This window comes from Falco punctatus, assembly GCF_963210335.1.
Source record: "Falco punctatus genome assembly, chromosome: 6".
In the NCBI taxonomy this organism is placed as follows: domain Eukaryota; kingdom Metazoa; phylum Chordata; class Aves; order Falconiformes; family Falconidae; genus Falco; species Falco punctatus.
The window spans coordinates 14,272,850-14,291,412 of NC_137585.1; the positions used below are offsets into that span (position 1 = coordinate 14,272,850).

At 37.2% G+C, this 18,563-nt stretch overlaps 1 protein-coding gene across 2 annotated transcripts; it reads right to left on the minus strand.

Moving 5' to 3' along the window:
• Positions 1–4,275: 4,275 nt before the first annotated feature.
• RIBC2 (RIB43A domain with coiled-coils 2) lies at positions 4,276–18,554 on the minus strand. 2 transcript variants are annotated; one of them, XM_080390827.1, is made up of 4 exons: positions 14,761–18,554; positions 12,896–13,240; positions 12,108–12,226; positions 4,276–6,147 (listed from the first exon to the last, which is right to left on the minus strand). In XM_080390827.1, exons 2-4 carry the CDS (start codon positions 13,230–13,232, stop codon positions 5,575–5,577), a joined length of 1,029 nt encoding a protein of 342 aa, XP_080246953.1. In that variant the 5' UTR covers positions 13,233–13,240; positions 14,761–18,554; the 3' UTR covers positions 4,276–5,574. The 2 variants fall into 2 exon arrangements, with proteins under 2 accessions (XP_080246953.1, XP_080246952.1); XM_080390826.1 differs by lacking the exon at positions 14,761–18,554 and having other exon boundaries at positions 12,896–14,732.
• Between the last annotated feature and the right edge of the window lie 9 nt (positions 18,555–18,563).

Consider the following 18,563-nt stretch of genomic DNA (forward strand, 5'->3'; position numbering starts at 1 on the left):
GAAAAGGACAGTATATTTGAATAAGTACTTAAACCTACAAAAACTACACTGAAGTCCTAAAAAAGTATTCAAAGATTCATGCAAAAATAGGCACAGACTGTAACAACAGAAACTTACAGAAGAATAGCTATAATCTATTCTAATAAAGTTAACTAAAAAATAGCTAAACCAACCTTTAAATAAATTCATATTTAGATAAAACTGTTTCCAAAAAGCAGGATCTATCCTACTTAAATCATCAGCTGAAGTACTCCTCATACTCCCAGTACATCATCAGCCTTTAATGGAGTAGAATGTCTGCTATATATTCAATTTCTCCTGGTTCCATATGCTGTCATCTGAAAGGCATTTCACTCCATTAATAATTGCAACATGGTATGACAGAAATCAAACATAGAATTTGCTGGAATGGACTTAACATTAAATTTCTCCCTAATTCATAAAGAATAGTTTGTTGCTTCAGGAATCTGAAATCCAGTTTTATTGTATTACAGGGCTGGGAACAAACAGTATTCTCAGGAAATAAATGTGGAGGTATATGAGAAGCAAATAAAAGAACACTACAGTTACAGCAGGAAAATCAGAACTGACCTGGCTTCCTTCATTAAGTGCTTTTATTTGTTTATTAGCATTGCTAAAGCAACATTAGATAATAAGAAAATACTAATAACATTTCATTAATAGCTGCAAATAAAACTTAAATTTGCCCTCGCAGCAGAAAAGCCAGGAAATCCTAGTAAAATGTAGTTTATCCATTCAAGAACTTATTTTTTTCCCCATTACTAGAAATATCTACAAATATCACAAAGGAAAGATGATCTCAGTAATGGAAACTAACAAATATTTTCAAACAGCACCTACAATCAATTAATGTTCTTTTAATATAACTTGTATACTTATTTCAATATTCAGCAGTAAAAGTTAAAAGTGACATTTCAAAAGCTGAAGATACCAGTCCACATTTTATTATAGAGCCATACAGGTTTGAGAACTTCCTGCACCTCAACCCCTTATTATCACCTACTCAGCTGAAATATGCCTACTGCAAACATGGCTTGTTTCAGTGCAAAATCAAAAAGTTGGTATAAAATATCAACAATTAATCTAAGACAAGTATCTATGCTCCTGGGATTGTCAATTTCAGACAGCATTTGCTAACACTACAAAGACATCCAGCCATGTGTGAATCCCAGTCTGAGAAATCAGATCTCCAAATGCTATTGTATTAGAATCTCTTGAATACCATTCCTTCTTACTTCGTTGTAGTCTGACTTGTCATTAACGGTGCAAGTGTGAGCCTCTCTCAGCTTTATCTTCCAAGTTTTCTGAACAGCACAGTCTTCAGTTCCTGTATTCCAGCCACACTGCTTTTCTAACTAGTTTCTATCTATATTACAATTAGTCCCAGTTGGAACATATCTTCTTGCTATGGGTTATCCTGTCCCAGGACACTTCTTTACCCATTTTTATATTCTCTTTACTTGATTTTCTTCCTCCTCTCCATCTAGAGGGATTACCATGATGGTCTTTTCCAAACTCCTGTTGTTACTACCTGGTTCAAAATGGTAGTTAGTCATATCAGCTTGATCTCCCAGAGCCCCTATTTCACCTGAGCAGACAGACCTGTTTGAAAAGAGTTCCCTTTTAAAGAATGCTTCCTTCAAAAATCCCCAAATCCTCCTAATATCTATCTTGAGAACCATGCATTCTTCATTATTTTCACAAAGATGAGAATAACTCATACCTCAACCTTGGTTTCTTTGAGCACCTTGCCTACTTAGCTTGGCATAGTCATCTTCACCCTGTTTCACCAGAATTCCAAGCTATCACTTACCCTGATACAAAGAAAAATCTGCAGAGTCCATGCTAGTATCATCAGGATGTTTTTATGCCAAGTTTACATCCCAGATTCTGGCAAGCTACACACACTTCAAGATCTGTTCTCATAATCAGCTTCTTTATTTTTATTGCGGGTTCACAATCTCAGAGGTCTTGGAGCTGAGCCACTCATCTCTCATTCTTTCTTCTTTTTTTAAATCATTAAGCCTTCTAACCCTTTTTTCAGTCCTCTGTATGTCAACTATTTCCCTTTTGAATTTCATTTTCTAATCACCTCCATCATCCATTTGTCTGGTGCAGCCAGTTTCTTACATTGCTTCTGGTATTTTCTTCCCATGTCTTTCACTTGCCCATTTTCCAAATATCATTGACTAGCTCTTCCATTGCTAAGTCAATTCTGTAACTGTAAAAGACAGGAAGCAAACTGTTTCCCTGAATTACCCTGCACATGCTGAGATTTTTCTCCTTGATTTTGTTTGGTGCATGCTTATTTCTTACACACACACAACCCCATCAGATTTGTAAACTCTACCCACATTCTCCTTTAAAGGCACACTGCCCTTAAATTTACTGTTATTTCTAATGGTGACTGTATATGTAGGAATACTTTCTCCCCTACTTTCCCCCACTTGTTATAACACATATCCATCCATTTCTGTGTCATGCCTCAAATTATAATCACCTCTGTAACTACTGAAATCTACTCTTCCTATTCCTACTATTCAGGAAATAAAAGCAGTATTTCTGAATCAATTTGTCCATTTCTTCCTCTTTGCTTGCTTTTGTGTCTGGCTGCTCTTTTTTACCTTTAAAAACAAAGCCAACACCCCCCCCAAAAAAACCCACAACCAGAACCACCAAACAAAAACAAACTACAAACAAACAAACAAACAAACAAATTTCTGCCTGGGTCACCTTTCTTCTCTCCCACAGAATCTGCTAAGTGTGCACCACTTGTGATTTACATCAGACAGCATTCCCCTCTGACCAAATTGTATAAAGAAAGCAACAACGTATTTTAAATTGTGACTCTCTTCCAGAAACTGATTTCTAAAGGCACAAATGATGTAAATATTACAGTTAAGTCTGAGACACAATAATCAAACAACCTACTACTAAATCTACTAGTACTTTTTAGAAAAACAATCAAGTTTAAGAATTACTACAGTGCTTTCCTCTTTGAACAGGTGTGGCCTAGCAGACCATCCTTTAGTTTGAGTGCACTGTTTGAACAGGGTAGAGAACGAATAAAAATGATAAAATACAGGATTGCTCAATTAAAAATTTTAATATGCCTACATACTTCTGTATACTTCAAGTTAATTTATCCAGAATGTCATCGGCTGGTTGTATTAAACTGTGCATAATACTGTCCTGTTGGAAAATTCGAATATGCTTCTTCTTTAAGATAAATGTTCCTAGCAATAAATAAAAAAAAAGATGCAGTTAGTAAATGTTTTCTCATTATAATACAGAACTAACCTGAGAAACCTAAAGAAGATGTAATACATAAACACTCATAACTGATAATAAAATTCACAATTATTAGAAATTGAATTTAATATAACTAGATCTTTTTCTCCAAAACTGCCACATCTCAATATAGCAAACGTGATTTTTTAATCCAAAAATAACCTTCCAAAAATCTCACAGTGAAAACCTAAATTAATACAATCCCAAATTTTTGCCTTCATAATAGGAAAGCATCAGGTACTGGAAGTTCTTTTGCAAAATGTATGTATGCATGCATGATGAGAAAAAAAAAGGAGAAAAAAAAACCCTGGAAGAACCGAACACTAAATCACTTGGTTTGACTTCTTTTTTTCCTTCACATATTATCTTCCTCCTTTCCCAGAGCAGACACCTCCACCTCTCCACCAAGACACGTCTAGGGGTTAGCTAAAGAATCATCTAGTTTTCTCATACATAACAGAAAAGCTCCATTTGTGCCATTAGCTTAACCCTGAGCTATCAGAAACAGGAAGTTCTACTGATAATCATCCTTTTTTGTTTCAGAAAACTAAGGTAAATTAAAGAAACATGTACTGTTCTACACTTGATAGTATCATTTTCTGCATAGTTAATTGTATTTATTCTCTGCTATCTACATAAAACATCTGTTGTCAGTAGAACACTTTGAAGAACTCCAGCTACTAGTAACAATCATAACCTACTCTTTGAAGACTGTTTAAATAGTACTGAAGAACACACTTAAGCCGGATTGTTTATTTTTTTAGAAGTATAAACTTGTATTAAAAGAAGTAACAATACAAGTATAAAAGCTCTTTGAAAGTCAACCTATTGTGTTAATGTTAAAGAGTTTGACTTGAAAAGAAGAAAACTCTTTTGGTGCTTACCTTGCTTTCTGCTCCTGAGACAGCTTTGCATTTACGTTATCTAAAGCTTGGCGGCGTTCCCGCTCCTGTCGTTGTTGATGCCGCTCTAAAACTAACTGTGCCCTTGCAGCCTGTGTACTTTGCCTGTCCCATTCAGCATCTCTTCGGTGTTCTTCCTCTTTGACTCTCTACAGGAGTGAAAAAAAATGCTTCATTTTCTCTTTATTCAAAGATGAAACAGTATATATAAAGTCTGGCAAATCAATCCAAACAAACTTGCTTGCCTTTAGTGATCACTAGGGGTAGCATCTGAAATAGGGAGAAAAAGCGCTTCCAAACTAGGTAGGAGCCCATGCATTAGGCATAAGATATCACAGATGAGAAAGCTATACTTTTCCAAGGAGCAAGACTCCCACCTCTGCACAAGGTAAGAAAATTAGGATCTGCCACCCGGCAGAAGTAAGTTATTCAGTAGATTACTATTTCTCTCTGATATACTAACTCTTTCTAAAAACCCAGAGCAGCAAGATAAAACATCAGGGTTTGGGATTATTTTTTTTTTAAGTTCTTATTAGTAAAAGTTGTAACTTCTTGAGGTCAGAAGTTAGTAGACATCAGTATGGCTTATAATACAGCTAACTCAGAGTAATAACTGACCCGCCAACACCAGATAAGTAGACCCAAATTGTTTTTAAGTCTGTCTCTGTTATACTATCACTTCCTTACTTCTTGCCTGATATCACGCCGAACTGATTCAAGAAACCAGGCCTGCAAAACCCCTCACTTTTCTTGGTGGGGTTCATTTTCTGCCAGCTTAACTACTTGAATGGGTTCACTTTAGGGTCATAGGAGAGCCAGTAAAATGACAACTCTATCTTCAGCTTTAATAACACCACTGGATAGGACATAGTGTAGCATACAGTATTGGATGGATTAAAAAAAATAATTGAACGGCTATTCATTAGCCATTATGAATTCAGCCTCTGCACTGAATGAGGAAAGTAGCTTCCTACTTCACGATACCTAGGCCTGTACACTCATGACTGCACAGGAAGGGTAAATTTCTTCATTTTGACTGTCTGCTTTCATAGACCTTTAGAGTAGCAATTATTAGCAATATTTCATTTTTCTATTTTCTATTGTAATCCTATCCCAGAGCACGGCTTGTGTGGTAGAAAGGAAATTCTGTTACGTTCATGAGCTTTTAAGACTATGAAATATGCATGAGCAGGATCACTGGACCTGCTCTATTTGTCTTGCTCAAGTACCCTTGAGCATCAGAACACTGCTCTAGCCGGCCCTGCTTTCACCCTCAGTTCCTGGCTCTTTCTTCTTCCCCTATGGAGCAGTCCACTCCTGCTCATCCCTCGCAGGCAGCTTGTGCAATCAATCTCAGGTCCTAAACTGCATGATGAAGTCTGGGTCTCGGGCTGCGCAGGACCTTGCTCCCCCCGTAGGCCACCATGGACCATGCCCCAAGATCCCCCAGGTGCCCTGGCCCTGGCCTCCACAGCAACCTTCCTCCCAGCCCAGCTCCAGGGCTCCAGCTCACTCCTGCTCCATGACATTTCCCAGCTGAGACGCTGTGTTCAGTCTGATTGATTAAATTTCTGGTAAAATTCAGATCAATGGAAAACACAGTTTTATAATGGGATGTGCAGGGCAAACAATAGTTTCTTCTACAAACACTGTCTACAATTCTATTACAACCAGAAACACAGAATACATGTGTCAGCTTAAATACCAGTTTCTCCAGAACTTGTTGCTGTTGAGAGTAACGGATTGCCATCAGCTGATCCTGATTCATTCCCTTCCATCGATCTGTGATCACACGATGTCTACCAAAGGAACTGACTGCTTGTTCAGGGTTTTCAGAAAGTAAATTTCCTTGAAGGAGGCTGGAAATTTCATCCATGTCATCTTTCATTTTTTGATGCTTTTCCAACTTCTTTTTCTCAGCTAGTTCAGCAGCCTAAATTCAGTGAAAGAAAAGAACTGATATTTTTTCCATGAGAAAGTATTAACTAAGGGATGCCACAAAATTAATACATCATAACAGGTTTCTTTCCACCTTGTATACAGTTGTCAACAGCATCACATACAAATACTATGATCATGATCCTATTGGCTACGATCAAAAATCTAATAGTATACATTTCTTTAATGTTGTTATACCACATACAGCAAATAATTTGGGGAAAAAATAATTTTGCTTCATAAGAAAAGCCAGAATGAAATAAAAAACAATTTCACATTTATCCACAAGCAAACACCAGTTGGTATTTGGAAACCAAACACAATATGGAAGAAATTCATGATAAAAATTTACAATCTTGAATCACTAGCCTTGATATAGATTACGTAATAGAGAGCATGGAGAGCATGATTAAGCACTCAAAACAAAATAGAAAGGAGATGCCTATGTTAAGCCTGAAGATGCAGCCTGGAATCTGTTCCCTTTGCTGATAAAAAATACTAACTTGAGTCATAGGATGTGAACATATTTGTAGTATTCGAAATCATAATATGCATTCTTTATGGAAATCACTGTTCCTAGTCCACTATAAGGTCGTAGTCTCCTATTCAGAGGAAGTTTTCCCCTTACAAAACTTGAGAAAGCAATTATTATTTTACTTTAATTGCCTTCCAAAGAAAAATTAGACTAATTAGAGGTAGAATGATAATGCTATGCATCATCCATTTTTAATCCCGTCTCGTTCTTTTGTAACATGTAAACTAAACCATCTGGAACAATGCCCAGTGCTGGCTTCCACAGGGAGAGGTGACAGGTTAACTTCCTTCTTGCCGGGGCACAAAGAGCACAGGTTGCCAGACCTGTCTCTCATGTATGTAGCTTTACACATCTATCTTGACTGCAACGGATCAGTGGATATCTGTTTCTCCAGTTTGTCCAACATTGGCTCATACTCTGTTCAAAAACTGCTGGCTTGAGAATATTCACTTTATGAGTTAAGTAGAACAGTTGTGTACTTTTCTTACCAATTAGTAGTTTGCTGGTTGGCACACAGACAATTTAGAAAGTGGATGAGGACAAATGAAAAATGGAGGATTATGCATCAAGAAAGTCACAGCAGGTCAAATAGTCTTCTGTGGCAAAAAAGGTGAAGTTGAAAAATAGTAGGCAGAGTAGCTAGAACATATGAACAACTGAGAATGACAGAACTACCTAGGCATACATGTGGGAACCTGTTCCTTTGTAAATGCTATGGAGAACAATTCTCACTCAGCAAGCACAGTGATCTATGCCACCCTTAAAGGAAACTGCTAACCTGAGTTTGGCTCTACATTTGTAGTTATGGACTTTGAGCCTGGGTGACAGCAGTTCTCCCAAGCATCAGGCCTGGACACTATCAAAGAATGACTTTTATTTGTTCTAAGCAAATATGCACAACAACCTGTCAGGGTCTGAACGAAATAACAAATAATACTATCCTAGATTAATAAATTCCATGGCTGATAACAGCCTTGTGCTTTCCATTAAAGTAACAAAAATATTTGATGTGCAAACAAATGAATAAAAGATAAATTCTTTTATTTTTTAGATTTATAAATTAACTAAGATGCAATTCAAATTAGATGATGCAGAAAGCCTCGTATTTAAAAATACCAGCTATCCTATAGGAATGTATACTCTACTCTAGAGCAAGAAAAGAGATGTCTACTTTTAGACAAATAGAAAAGATCAAGCAGATCAAATTTCAAGTGGCAAAACTTCAGCTTCAGATCTAGTAATTACTGCTTCTGCCATCATAACATGCAATAATAACTAAATAAAGAATTACAGGCCACTTTTTCCTCTCACTGAAATCAGTGAATACAATTTTTACCAGAAGCTTAAAGGAATTTTTTTTAATCCAAAATGTGTTTCCCTCAAGTTTGTGGGTTTTTTTTTTTTCCCTCCAGAAAAGTCAGTAACAACTTGACAGGAACCACATTACAATTTCCACGCAAAAAAAAAGAAAACAAAAACCCCAATGACTTTCAATCATCCCATATTTTGGGGACACTGAACAAGAATATCTGGGTACACAGTTTAGCTTATTAATACTATGAATCAAGCAATTGTTTTTAGTTCTGAAAGTGCTCCAGAGTAAATCACATTTAACAAAGTAATTTTGGATGGACCTCACATAACTACTGCCTTGAAGCTTAAAATGTGTAATTTTTATTTAGATCCCTTTATTAATGTCAATCCACTGTCATCTAGAAATAGATCCAAAAAAAGGTACTCAGACATTGTAACCCTAACCTTCTCAGTTAGGAGGGAGAGCCTAAAATTTCTGAGCTGCCTGGAAATCTTACTGGAGGAAACTCCCAGCTCTATGCACAGCCATGCATGTACCACTACTGTGCAATGATTAATGACACTGCAAAAGAAAGATTTTAAACTCAGAAAATGCATTGGATTTAACCTATCAAGTCAAATCCCTAATAAAATATAATTCATCAATTTATATCTGCATGGAAGAAAAAACAGATGCACAAATACATGCTCCTTCATTTATTTTGATCTGTGATGCAAATTATGTCTTCCCTACTGCTAAATGCTTCCTTTCACTGTTAATTCAAGTCATGAAGCAAAAGAAGAAATGTACATAGAAGCATTAATGAGGCCAGGATTTCACAAGCTTAGAAGTCTCAAGTGTGTGAGGAACTAACTGCCACCATCACAGGACTAAAGGAACGCACAACTTCTGAAGTCCTTATCACTAAGTCACAAAGCTCACAAATGACTAAAGTGACCTATCCAGGGTCTTTGGAACTTGTGAAAGAGTATTATTAACCTGTAGAGTAAACACAGTTACTTTGACTGTATTATACAGATACTTATCTCATAGTAGAGAACTGCACATCCAGCACATTCAAGCTAGGAACTTCTGCTAAGCGAGGTCTGTTAAAAATCAGTATGAGTACTGTTTCCTCATGCCTGAAAATGTAGTGCTAAATACTGACGATCCTGGACATTGAATATCAAGAATAGGATGTAAGTAATAAAAGATGTTTGCACAGCACACTTCAAAGAATGAAAAAGTTACCGTTCTTCTATGTTTAGGCACTCAGATATCTCGTGTCAGGTGAAAAAAAGGCTCCACAGTTAATGCAAATACGTAATTTACTCAAAGCCTGAAAAACTGTTTCACTAATGTGGCTGCTGGCTCTGAATGTGTCAGTAACGGCATAAAGTTGCATGAATAAGGAACCAGAATAATGCCATCAAATACTCATAGTAACAGTATTATGGGGAAAACTATCAAGCTGTTGTGGTAGGCCCAGCAATAAACTCTAAGGACATAAGGTCTGTAATATTGTTAACAAGTCTATAAATATGAGGTCATTAAGTTAGAGATCCTCTGTAATGACATCAACTCACTTTCTTAGCATTACCTACAAAGTGTCTTGGAAAGGATTCAAGTCCTGTGCTATACACATCTTTCTGATTTCAAGAACACAATTGGTACGCCTATCACTGTACTGCTGAACTGGACATTCCCAAGTGTTGTTTTCCTTAGTGAGGAACCTCTTTCTGCAACAGTAGGATTCTGCTGTGTAATCACAATCGCATCAAAATAAGTGAAAAATAGATATTTTAGGCAGGACTCTGGGAAGCCTTCATTTCTGTTGTGTTGCTTGCCAAACTAAAATGATTACTATGTATAAATATGATGTATAAATTATTTCAGCAGGAATAACTGACAGTTTAAGCTAGCAGAAGTCTTCTCTTATACCAAGGACAAAAGCAATACTGGTGTTCCTGGTTAACTCATACTTAGGGAAGAGTTTTTTTGTTTGTGTTTCCGTGTTTTAGTTTTTTAAAAATTATTTTCTTCTTTACATGTCCTAAATATACTGGCTACCATAAGGATTATAGATGATGGCCATGGAGACAATGATTGAACCAAAGCCTAATTCTAGGAATTTTCTTCCTCTCTGAAGATGTATTCTTGTATTATACTTCATCTAAATTACAGTAAATGAGGATTGCCTTAGAAAGGGTAGGTTTGCTTTCTCCCTTTATGGCCATGTCAGACTGTGCATTTGCTCCTCCCAGTCAGGTGCAGCAGTCATTCATTCCAGACTAGTTGATTTTATTTCGGATTTGAGAAATGATCTAACACATCCTGCAGCTTCACAATCATGACATCAACTGCAAGAGACATGGCAGAAAAAAGTAATGAAACTCAGGGAACAGGAAACAGGAGTTTCTCTTCTGGCAGCCACCAACAGGTAGAGCAGATGTGTCTAGAGCAAAATGTAGTGTGAGACTGCACCCCTCAAGAGCTTAAGGCCTTCAATCCAGCTACCCTGCTGAAACTGCTGGAGACTCCTGTTCAACAGATTTGAGGTCAGATACAGATATTTCTTCTCTGAAGTTTATTCTCAGGCTGAATGCCCTAGTTTTCACTCTTGGGAAAAAGCTGTATAGAAAATCCCTCTGTAACATAGCTTTCACTTAAGGACAACATCACTGAAAGGCCTGGCAACCTGAAACCTGTGGCTTGCATGTTTAATAAAGAAAAGCAGCAACTGTACCAGCACATTATTTTAGGAAAAGAGAAGAGCTTTTCTCAACCATTCAGCAAAAGAAAAGCTAAAAACAGTATCACAGTCACAAATAAACCCAAAATGAAAGTAAACAACTAACTACCTTGGGAGGGGGGAACGGGACACGACGACGACGGACACGCAGCTGCAAGCTGTCACTCCAATCTATACAACACAGCAATAAGAACAATATGAGCTAACAGGAGACTGTTGCCCAAGCCTCCATTATCATGGCCTTATGGCAGGACTTTTTAGTATATTTAATACGCACACCAGTCACATAAAATGTATATGCCCAAATATTACAAACCACACCACACGCAAGCCTCCCACCCCATCACCAAACCCTGTCACAAATTCAGGAATTTTTACATGGAATCAACTGGTATGACAATTATTTGGGATACTACTGCTAGCCTGAACGCACCAGCCACTTAAGGTACCATTGCAGCTATTCATATAAAATACTGTTACTGTTCAGCAGCCATGACTTCAAGCAGCAAAAGCCTTTTAAATTACCTTGAGCTATCTATAAACAAAATCATATGCCAAATGTGCCCTGAAAGGCTCAAGCAACACTTACACTAAGACTTGCACACTTATACACTCAAGCCAAAAGACAGCCTACTTGATGTAGGTAATTTTAATGTGACTTATTTCTGTGTGACTAGAGAAATTTAAAGCTAAGTCACACTAAATACACTTTAACCAAACTAATAGCATCTGTGTAGCCCTTTGAGCTGTATATACAAGCTGAGTGAAAAAAAAAAAAATGTGCAATAAAATAAAAAACTGGAGCATGACAGATAATGGTACTAAGACAGACAGAGAAAAGTTCATGACATGTTTCTATAGGTTCCAAAGCATCCTTGATAAACAACCAAGAGACAAGTACAGAAATAGCAAAGACGCAGCCAACATGCCAAAAACAGTAGTTGTGGGGAATAAAGACAAAAAGCTACTGGCAGTAATGTTTCTATACAAGCAAAAACAACAGCAGGCAGACAGAGCTAAGATTATCCAAGAACTGATACAAAACCCGAATGAAGCATGGAAGGCTTTTGGTGTACCCTGGTTTACAGACTACAAGTCCCTGAGAAATTAGGGATTTGTTGCTGTCCTGCCAGTCAGCAAGGTGAGAACCAGGAGGAAGAATTTTGGCAGAAGGTAACCAGACAGAGGATAGCTAGATCCTTGGAGGGGAGAAAGTGAATAAATTCTATCTTCCAGTTACTGAAACAACCTTGGAAGTTAGCTGCTAAGAGACTTCTGTGAGAATCTCCATTACTCATCGTACTTCTGCACATCTTATTTTCCTTTTGTGTTTCCCCTTTTTTTTAAAAACAAACCAACCCAATATTAATTTACCTGGGTTCTATTGAAATCTTTAGTAGCTACACAGACAGCACGTCTGTTTTCTTCTTCTTTTCGTTGTTGCTCCATAGTCTTTTGGTCAAGTTCAATCCTATTCTTGTCATAAAGATCATCTAAATTATATTAAAATGAAATTTAGTCAATATTCATGGACATAATGCGTCATATGAGTAAGCCACTATAAGAGAGAGACAGAGAGGAGCTACAGATACAGTAGGCTGACTTACATAACTATTTCCAAATCCTACCACTGAAGCTTTCCCTCCCGGGATTTCAGACAACTCATTAAATTAGTTTATTATGTAACCTATCTTGTCTTAACAGTCAAAGTTAAAATGGAAAAGTGTTAAGTACTGAAGAAAAAAATACTTTATGCCACACTAGAAAAATCAGTATTATTTTTTTCTGCTCTAGAACAGTAAAGATTAGGTCTGATGGCCTGGATGGTCCAGAACAGTAAAGATTTGGTCTGGACAATTTGGTCTGATGAAGTAAACATACCATCTAGCATGCAAAACACCAATGTTTTTTCAGCATGCTCCAATACCTCATTTGAGGCATGAACCAGAAATGAAACCTAGGTGATGTTACAATCATCAAGTTATTAAATACAGATTTCTTCAGTGAGATACCGAATACATCAGAGCTTGTAAAGTAAAAACTGCTGCAGTAGTTCTAAGAGTTAAATACCGAATACATTAAAATACTGCTATGTCAAAATGACACAACCTATCAGAATTGCCGAGCAAGCAGATTAGAACCTTACTATCTTCTCTTGGTACCTGCAAATTTTTGATCAGCTAATGCATTCTTCCAGTCTCTCTGTTGCTGAAGCGACCACACTCTCATCTGCTCCTTTTGAAATTTCATCCTCTGATCATAGTTTAAGTCTTCACCCATAAACTTCTGCAAGCCAGATACAGTACATCGAGAATCACTGTCTGAAAGTCGAGCAGGTCTATCTTTCTTTAAGGCTTGCGGATCAGACAGGTCAAATTCACGTCTTGTTTCTGGCTTCTGAAAATTCTTCTGAAATTCAGTGATAGACTTATTTATGTTTCTGATATCATTTTTCTGTCTTTCTTCTAATATACACATGATCTTGTCATTTTGCTTCATTTCATTAGCTAAAGAAAAACACAATGAAAATACAACTCTTAGAGGTGCATGTGGCACAGAAGTGCACATGTAAGATGGAAAATAAAAATTTTAAGAGGAATAAATAGAATATAAGTCTTCAAATTTTTATACCTTATGAAAGTATTTGATCCATAAGTACCAGCCCAGCAATGGCTAATTACTAACCCTAATGTTAGCAATATTTACTCATAAAATACTCCCAGTTTTTTAGGTATCTATTTATTAATGTTACAATGAAATATATGCAAGTGAAACAAAGACAATAAACATTTCTAGAATTACGAGGTTTCATTTGATTAAAACTTGCAGTAACACATGAAATATACTGTATACTAGTTCTTTCAATTTACAGTTACAACTGAAACACACTAAGCTGCTTATTAAGAAAAAAACAAAAAGCGGGCTCCCAATGAAAGGAATATAGATAGTTGTTTCATAGTTCCAATGATTCACCTAACCATAGCAGTGAAATAATTAGTTGGTACAAACACTTTCAGAACAGTTTAATAGCTCTCACCCATTTAATCAAAATCCTGTAATTGATTTAGTTTTAAAGAAAAACAAATGACAAAAAAACCCCACCCAAAACTAGCCATTTCAGCCATTTAAATATACTCCACAAGAAAAGATCATTTCCTCTGTTGCCAGACTACACATTGCTTCTGGCAGTTTCCTACGAGTCAGCGTCTAACAGGTATTCTGCCAGGAAAATCACAAGCAGTCATAGAAGCACAGCATGGAAGTTGGCAGCTCCTTTCCAGCTCTTCTTGAAACCCACAGAGAGCTCAGTCTGTGGGACCTTTTCACATGATACCACAAGAAAGCATTCCAAATACAGAGGGCCACAAAGGGTTTTGAGGTTAGGGGACACTGATGGAAATATTTGTGTAGCTACATGTTCTGACTCAGCAATGGCTGTTGTACATGGCTCATGCTTCTAGCATCAATAATCTATAGAGGATTGTATAGAATCTATATATTCTATTGAAGAATGCCAGACAGAACATGGGCTTACTCTACAAGAAAGCAAACAAACAAATTTGCCACTTCTCTTCTGAAAAGAACAGTATTAAGTAATTAAGGTTTTTTAAATGCTTCTGTTATCTTCAGGTCTCTAAACAATGCTATTTGTCAACATGTACTTAAAGAAACCACTGAAAATTCCAGCCTATTAGAAAATGTATACCAGTTTAATCATGTCAATATAAACCTTAAGATACTAAGGAAAACACATACTGTACCACTGCACATGTACGAACATAAACATGACTATACATAGTATTCCATTTGTATGTCTGAATTTAGAGAAAAGCCTACAATTGTGCTTATATATACATATCCTGATTGACAGGTTTACATAGAGCTATATAGCAAGATTCAAGGAGATAGGCTCCATATAACAATAAATATGGCAGTCTGAAACCTATGAAGGGGAAAAGAAAGCAGGAAACAGATGGTAAATTACATTTAACTCTTCACAGAAATACCATAATATCTATGAATATACCAAGTTCTTCATTTCGTGCTTTTTCAGCTGCTTCCTGAATTTTCCTATCCTTGACCTGGGCATCCAATGCATCTTTATCAACCTATGAAAATGAAAAAAAGCAGCTCTTTAAGAGATACTATGTTTGAATGATTAAAAACAGGCATTGTCAAGCTACATTGATTCCCAGCTGTACAAGACAGATATAAACCCAAGAGTATATATATATATATCACTATTTAATGTAGGTAACAAAAAGAAAATCCAGAAACAGCATTATTAAAGTTTGTTTGCTTCATTTTAATGCTGATAGGTATATTCTTACACCAAATCAGAACAAAACACCACATTTACATGATAAATGGAGCTATAAATGTAAACATTTAAAGCAGCACTGCACAGAATATGGTTTTCCCATTACAGCTGTCATTTTTTCTTGTTCTGCTTCCATTTATAAAGCAGGTAAGCATTCTGACAGTCAAGATGACAGGAAGTTGCAATAGTTCAGATTTGAAAAACATGTAGATGGTTGACTAAAAGTGTGTTGAAGAAATAATGGGGAATGGACAGAAATTTTCCAGTCTTATCTGACAGACAGGCATGCATATAAGCTGCCAAAATGCAATACTGGGTGCCATCTGAGATACACGCAGACATCTACCATGAGCTGACAGATAGGTACAGAATATTCATATCCCTGGAGAGTACTACCTGAGCTAAGTATAATACCCTAAAGTGTATCATCAAATGGTAGCAGTCACCTCATTTTAGGCAAAAGAATCTGGTCCCAAATTCGTTGACAGAAGGTGCCAAAGTAATAGGCACAAACCTGGATTTTGTGTCTTTTTTCATTATTATTATTTTTACTGGTCAACTTACTGTCTTTGAAAGATTTGACAAAAAAACAGTAATAATTCTAGTAAACTCTTTTGGTAGTCTTTGCCTAAAAACTATTCAGATCACGGCTGAAAATACAGAGTTAGTGCTGTAGAGGACTACTGACTATACCAAACAGACAAAGAGGTAAATCTTAAACAAGGGTGAAACCATAACAAATTGTACAGGGTATCATTGTCCAAAGACAGTGATGTTGTGGCCATTAAATATCTACCCATTTAGAGGTCTCATTTGGGAAACAAAGCTTTCAATATCACTATAGGAAACTGTTAAGAAAATTCAGTATGACTCCATTAGTAGTTTCTAGCAATAATACAGGTTAAGGCAATGCATTGACCTGCATGTGCAAATTCAGTTATGCTGTCAGCTCCCTCCCATTTGAACAGGTTACCCTTGACAAGAATACTTCCTTAAAACAACCAATGAGTCACATAAAGCTACAGGTTTAAGTGTTAAAGTAACGAATGCCTACTATGAACAGTTTGAAGCAGCTGATTTCTAATTACTTATATTTACATATAATAGTTCATATATAAATGGAAACTAATTTTTCATTTGGACTAGTCATCTGAACTCTTTTGGGAAATTAGTTTTGTTTATTAAGGATAAATGCTCAAATCTGTAAGCAAAGCCAGCAATATCTTTTCCATTACTCAAATGAGGAAACAGACATAGAAGTAAAAGTAATATTAAAACTGGTAATAATCAGGAAAAAAAAAATTAAAAACTCAGTTCCCATTCTCCTTCCACTCAGTATAATCTCCTTGTTTTGAACTACTCAATCCCTGCTTAAGGGTTCATGGTATTTTAAGTCAAACTGCCTTTATCTTTTAATTTTGTCAGAGACAGCCACTCAGCTGAACTGGTGAGAAAGAGAGAATGCAAAAAATCTGAAACCACATTGGAAATACTCATATAGTCTATCTCTATATAGATTTGTTGACTCTTAATGCTTGGGACTTGGCCTAACTTCAAAGCATAAGAACAGCCCCTTCTGTCAACAGTCATTGTTCAGCCAATGAATAAGGAATATTGAATGATAATACAATATTTACAAAATTCCTAAAATGGACTCTCCTTGGATCTGTGAAAACCTGTCTGATAAGTTAGTTCTTGAAGGTATTTGGGAAAGACCTTCAGATGGTGTACTTCAGTACTGCTCAATAAAATACACTGATATGCTATTTCATTCTCATCTATTTCATTACCTGAGAATTTATGGTTTACATTTCATTTTTAAAGCTCTAGAAAAGACACCTTCCGAGAAATTACATGTCTCCTGATGAAAAAATTAGAACCATCTTACTATACCCATCCCACATCTGTTTAAAAAAAATTATTATTAGCTCCTTCCACTTAAGTGTAGAGGAATGAAGCTGGGTTAATTAACATTGATAACATACAGCTGTGGGCTGGCTTCAGGGGCAGCGGGTTGGCTGATGTAGATAAGGTGCAGCTGTGGCTGGTTCTGTTAAGTGGTTGGGCAGCCAATGAAGACAGAGCAGTTGAGGAAGAAGCAAGAGAAAAGAGAGAGAGAGAGAGAGTGTGCATCCTGAATGAGGAAAGACTAGAAGGCAGCAGAGGGACTGGCATGAAGAGTATGTTGGTATGTGATGGTAAAAGACCTTGTTGCAGCTGGCTAGTTTGGAGAATGCTGTGACACTTAAGTATATTGTTGGCTACTATATGTCAGGATACTCTATCAGGCTGGGCAACCTGTCCTGTTGGTTAAGTGGGAGCTGCTGCTTTGGTCTGCAACTACAGTGATTCTCGCATAAGAGCAGCTAGAATAAATCCAAAGCACTGTTGGAGATAAAGTGAAGATTATCTTTCCACTGACTTGAGATATATTTCTGTACTAAAGACAAGGTGGATCTAATTGATACCTGTTGCAGTTCTACCAGTCCAATGAAGTCAACAGTTAGGAATTATTTTCACCAATTCTAAATTTGGTTCTGTGCTAGTTAATGCTGCAGCACTTAACATGTGATATATGCATCAGCACTGAGCGCTCAAAATACTTTACAATAATTTAAACTTACTTCACCTTACAGTACTCTTCCCTCCATGCACACACACAGAATCTTAATGTGGGCCTTTGGAAACATTACAGGATGATTAAATGAACTACTACATCCAAATTTTAAATTGTTATAAAATAAAACATAATTTCCTGACATTCAGGGTGCAAACTGCATAGATGGCTCTAGAGAAAGCCCACCAGAATGAAGCTATCATCCCCATAGGCCTTCACAGACTGAAAGGTGCTCATATTCAGACCCCCACTCCAAGAAAGATCAAACACATCAATTAATTCCATAAATAATGGCCTAATGGATCTCTCCTATTTTGCCTGATGCAAAATAGGCCCCAAATACAGGGTCCCTTTCAGCAATAAACCTCTCACAGGGCCAATCCTTCTGTCTAGTGAGATTCAAGCAGATGAGGGAAGTTATCAGCAGCAAGGTAAAAAACACTGGAATTTTTACGCCATGTTGCATGAGCCGACTTTGCATGCTTCTGGCTTAGCCCAAAGTAAAGCATATTACATTCACTTCCACAAAAGTTAAGGGTGTCAAGATAGGGCTTTATCTTTTTGTCCTGTTCAGGAAATCGGAAATCACGCCCTTGAACCCTACAGCAGCGGACACAGGCCACCTCAGGCTCTCTCACACACCTGGCAATGGCTGCCAAAAATAACTTGACGAGGCCTAGAGAGTATCAACTCGCTTATCACCAGCAACTTTTTAAAAGCACCTCAGCCTTCTGCAGCTTCTGTTCTGGCAGATGCCACAAGGCGTTTTCTCCCCGCTTCCCACCCCCAGGCACCGGCCGCGCCCGCAGCCACCGCCGAGGCGCTGAGGAGGCTCGCCCCCCTCAGCCGTTCGCGCCAGCACGGCTGCCCACTCCGGCCTGCCCTAGTGCTT